The sequence below is a fragment of the Homalodisca vitripennis genome, chromosome X (assembly GCF_021130785.1).
Source record: "Homalodisca vitripennis isolate AUS2020 chromosome X, UT_GWSS_2.1, whole genome shotgun sequence".
NCBI classification, from domain to species: Eukaryota; Metazoa; Arthropoda; class Insecta; order Hemiptera; family Cicadellidae; genus Homalodisca; species Homalodisca vitripennis.
In genome coordinates, this window is record NC_060215.1 from 46890956 (window position 1) to 46893755 (window position 2800).

The following is a 2800-nucleotide window of genomic DNA, read 5'->3' on the forward strand; positions in this document are numbered from 1 at the left end:
CAATTATAGTAAATTTCGATGAGTTTAAGAAAAGACAATTTATAAGATTTTCAAGGTTTGTAAAAAAAGATTCGGCACATCCATTGGGTGATCTATACAACCCTACGATTGATATTTTTCCAAGAGTGTTAGATATGATCTTAACACCACTGGCCTCAAATTTTAGATAGGTAATGTGATTAATTTTGAAATTTTAAAACTTCAATGGTGCTTTCACGAAAATTGCCACACCGCCCCCTTTAAAGTGCGTTCGACAAAAATTTGATGCCGATTCATATTTTTGAATTTTGAAAAAATTTATTGTTTCAGTTCTGAAACCGTGTTCCGAGACAACAAATACATCAGGTTTGAGTTCGTCACACATGAGCATTAGCTGATCTATTTTATTGGTTGCACATTGGGCGTTTTGATATACCAATATAAACTTTTCAGTTTGTTTGAATTAGAAAAGTTAGGTATTTTTCTAAATTTTTAACTGGATCCAAAGTTTCTCCTAACCTTTCTTTAAACAAGTGTCGACAATTGAGTTTTTTTGGTTTGGAAAGCGTCCATTTTCATTTTCCCTTTCAGTGAAGGTTCCTGCTACGGCGTCAGTGTGGGTGTCAAAATTTCCGGGACGAACTATTGGATGATGTGAAGTGTTTTCCGTGCATGGAGTGTCTAGAGAGGGCACTTGATTGGGAGAAAGAGAGCTAGTTGATTGGAAGGGGGTGGAGATTGGTGATGACTGCAGTTTGTTTGGAGATGTTGATTCAGGATTATATTTTATAGGAGAGGGAGGGGATTTAGAGAACGGCAAACGACCCACTACCACCAGACTTCTCACCAACAGTCCGGCCAGAATCCGCTTGCCCGACAACCTCAGATGCAGACCATGGCGAGTGAACCAGCGCCTTTCTATGCTGTTGATGTTTAGCAGCTGGGCTCCCTCGCATCTGGCACATAGCTCCTCGATATAATGGTTCACGGCGGTGGTTGTCTGGTTCACTATATGGTCGACTGGGAGGTCGTGTCTTTGAGGGATGGTGGACACAATGACCCGGGATGAGGCGAGGCGGGCGATTATTCGCTGCTCCAGATGTCAGTAAATGCTCTGAGACTCACCGGTTGCAATATCATTAGTGCCGGCGAGTATGACACAGCAGCTCCCAGGTGGTGGCGGGGCGCCGGACGTAGCATCGAGAAGTCCCGCTGAAGGCTTACAGATCCCACTTACTCTCGTAGGCAGTTTCACACGTTGCTGAACGACACCGGCCAGATGACGTGCATGGCTGTCCCCCTCGATAATAACGGTCTGGAAGGGTAAAGACGTTGTAGGCTGCTCCTCTTGACGATTTTCAACCCCCATCGTATATCCCTCCCGACTAATGGTCTGAGTTTTAGACTTTTTCCGAGGGTTTCTCTTCTTCTTTTTCTTCCCTTTCTCCCCTCCATTCCTTGTTTTTGGAGAAGCAGTCTCATCGAATTCAGGTAAATTTTGTTTTGGGTCTCGATTGGGACATTCTTCATTGGGACGACAGTCCAAGTCTCAGTGCTCTTCCCGCGGTGGCACTCACATCTATCAGCCTCCGCTCTTAAACACAAGTTGTCGGCTTCTAAGACCTGGATAGTATTTCTGAGGCGTGATACAAGATTGTGAGTTTCCACACACCGTGGATCCTGACAGGCATTGGGCACTTGCTCACACTGCACAGCGCGGTCGATCTTGGATACTCATGATGAAGGTTCGATCCGTGAAGTATCTGCCACGAAAATCTGATTGGTGAATTGCAGGAGGCGAGTATCTGATTCTACCGAGTGGTCTAGGACATCTTGGTATTTTCTTTGAAGATCCGCAATCTGCAACCTCAATCTCATGTTTTCGTCCTCTAGTCCACGTAGAGCCACCCGGTGCATGTGACCCAACATGCCCCGCTGATGACGCGAGAAGCGTGGATGACGAGGGAGGTGTGGACGACGCGGCTGGCGTGGACGACGTGGCAGGCGTGGACGACGCGGCAGGCGCGGATGAAGCGTCAGGCGCGGACGCCGCGGCAGGCGCGGGTGAGGCAGCAGGCACGGGAGATGTACCAGGTGTGGGAGAAGATAACATACGTGAAGACATAAGGGATCTCATTGTTGACGGGTGAGGTCCAGAATGTTTTTTATTAGAAGAGACAATCGATTCCCTATTTACATCCGTCTTCAGCGTGGCTCCACAAGATCTACCCAAGCAACGCCATATAGTTTCTCCACTTTTTAGTGTAAAACTTTCTGTATATTTATAATTATTGTGTATTATGTGAGGTTTGCCGTTTTTTGTTCATTCTATTGAAATACTCATGATTATTTATTTATTTAAATATAGGAAAATTTAAAATTATTAAAAAGTTATGCACCTGATTGTGAAATCAAGTGCAGGCACTTAATGATAAGGTGCGTCCGGCGTGATGTTAAAGAGCGTGTGCACCTGCTTGCATGTTTTATAGAGGTAGTAGTAGATTTAGAGGTTATAATAAAGTTCAATAAATTAAAGTCTTACCACGCCTAAAATTCTAAACACTGATAAACACAAACATAGAAACACATTTAAAATTCACAACTAACTACATACAAACATTACATTAAATTACAAAACTTTAGTTAATTAAATTAAAATGCCACACGATATAAAGTCGTGTTGGTAGATTGACAGTGGCCAGAAACCATTTAACATTTATCAGCAGTACCTAACCTTCCAAACCCTCTGTTCCAACGAAGCGATTGGTAACGTTGTGGATTCACAACAGGCTGTCAAATTATTTTTGTCGAATTCCATGAT

At 43.7% G+C, this 2800-nt stretch overlaps 1 protein-coding gene across 1 annotated transcript; it reads right to left on the reverse strand.

Moving 5' to 3' along the window:
* Positions 1-1681: 1681 nt before the first annotated feature.
* LOC124369434 (endochitinase A-like) lies at positions 1682-2092 on the reverse strand. Its single transcript, XM_046827440.1, has one exon. The coding sequence runs from the start codon at positions 2090-2092 to the stop codon at positions 1682-1684; it is 411 nt and encodes a 136-aa protein (XP_046683396.1).
* Positions 2093-2800: the final 708 nt, after the last annotated feature.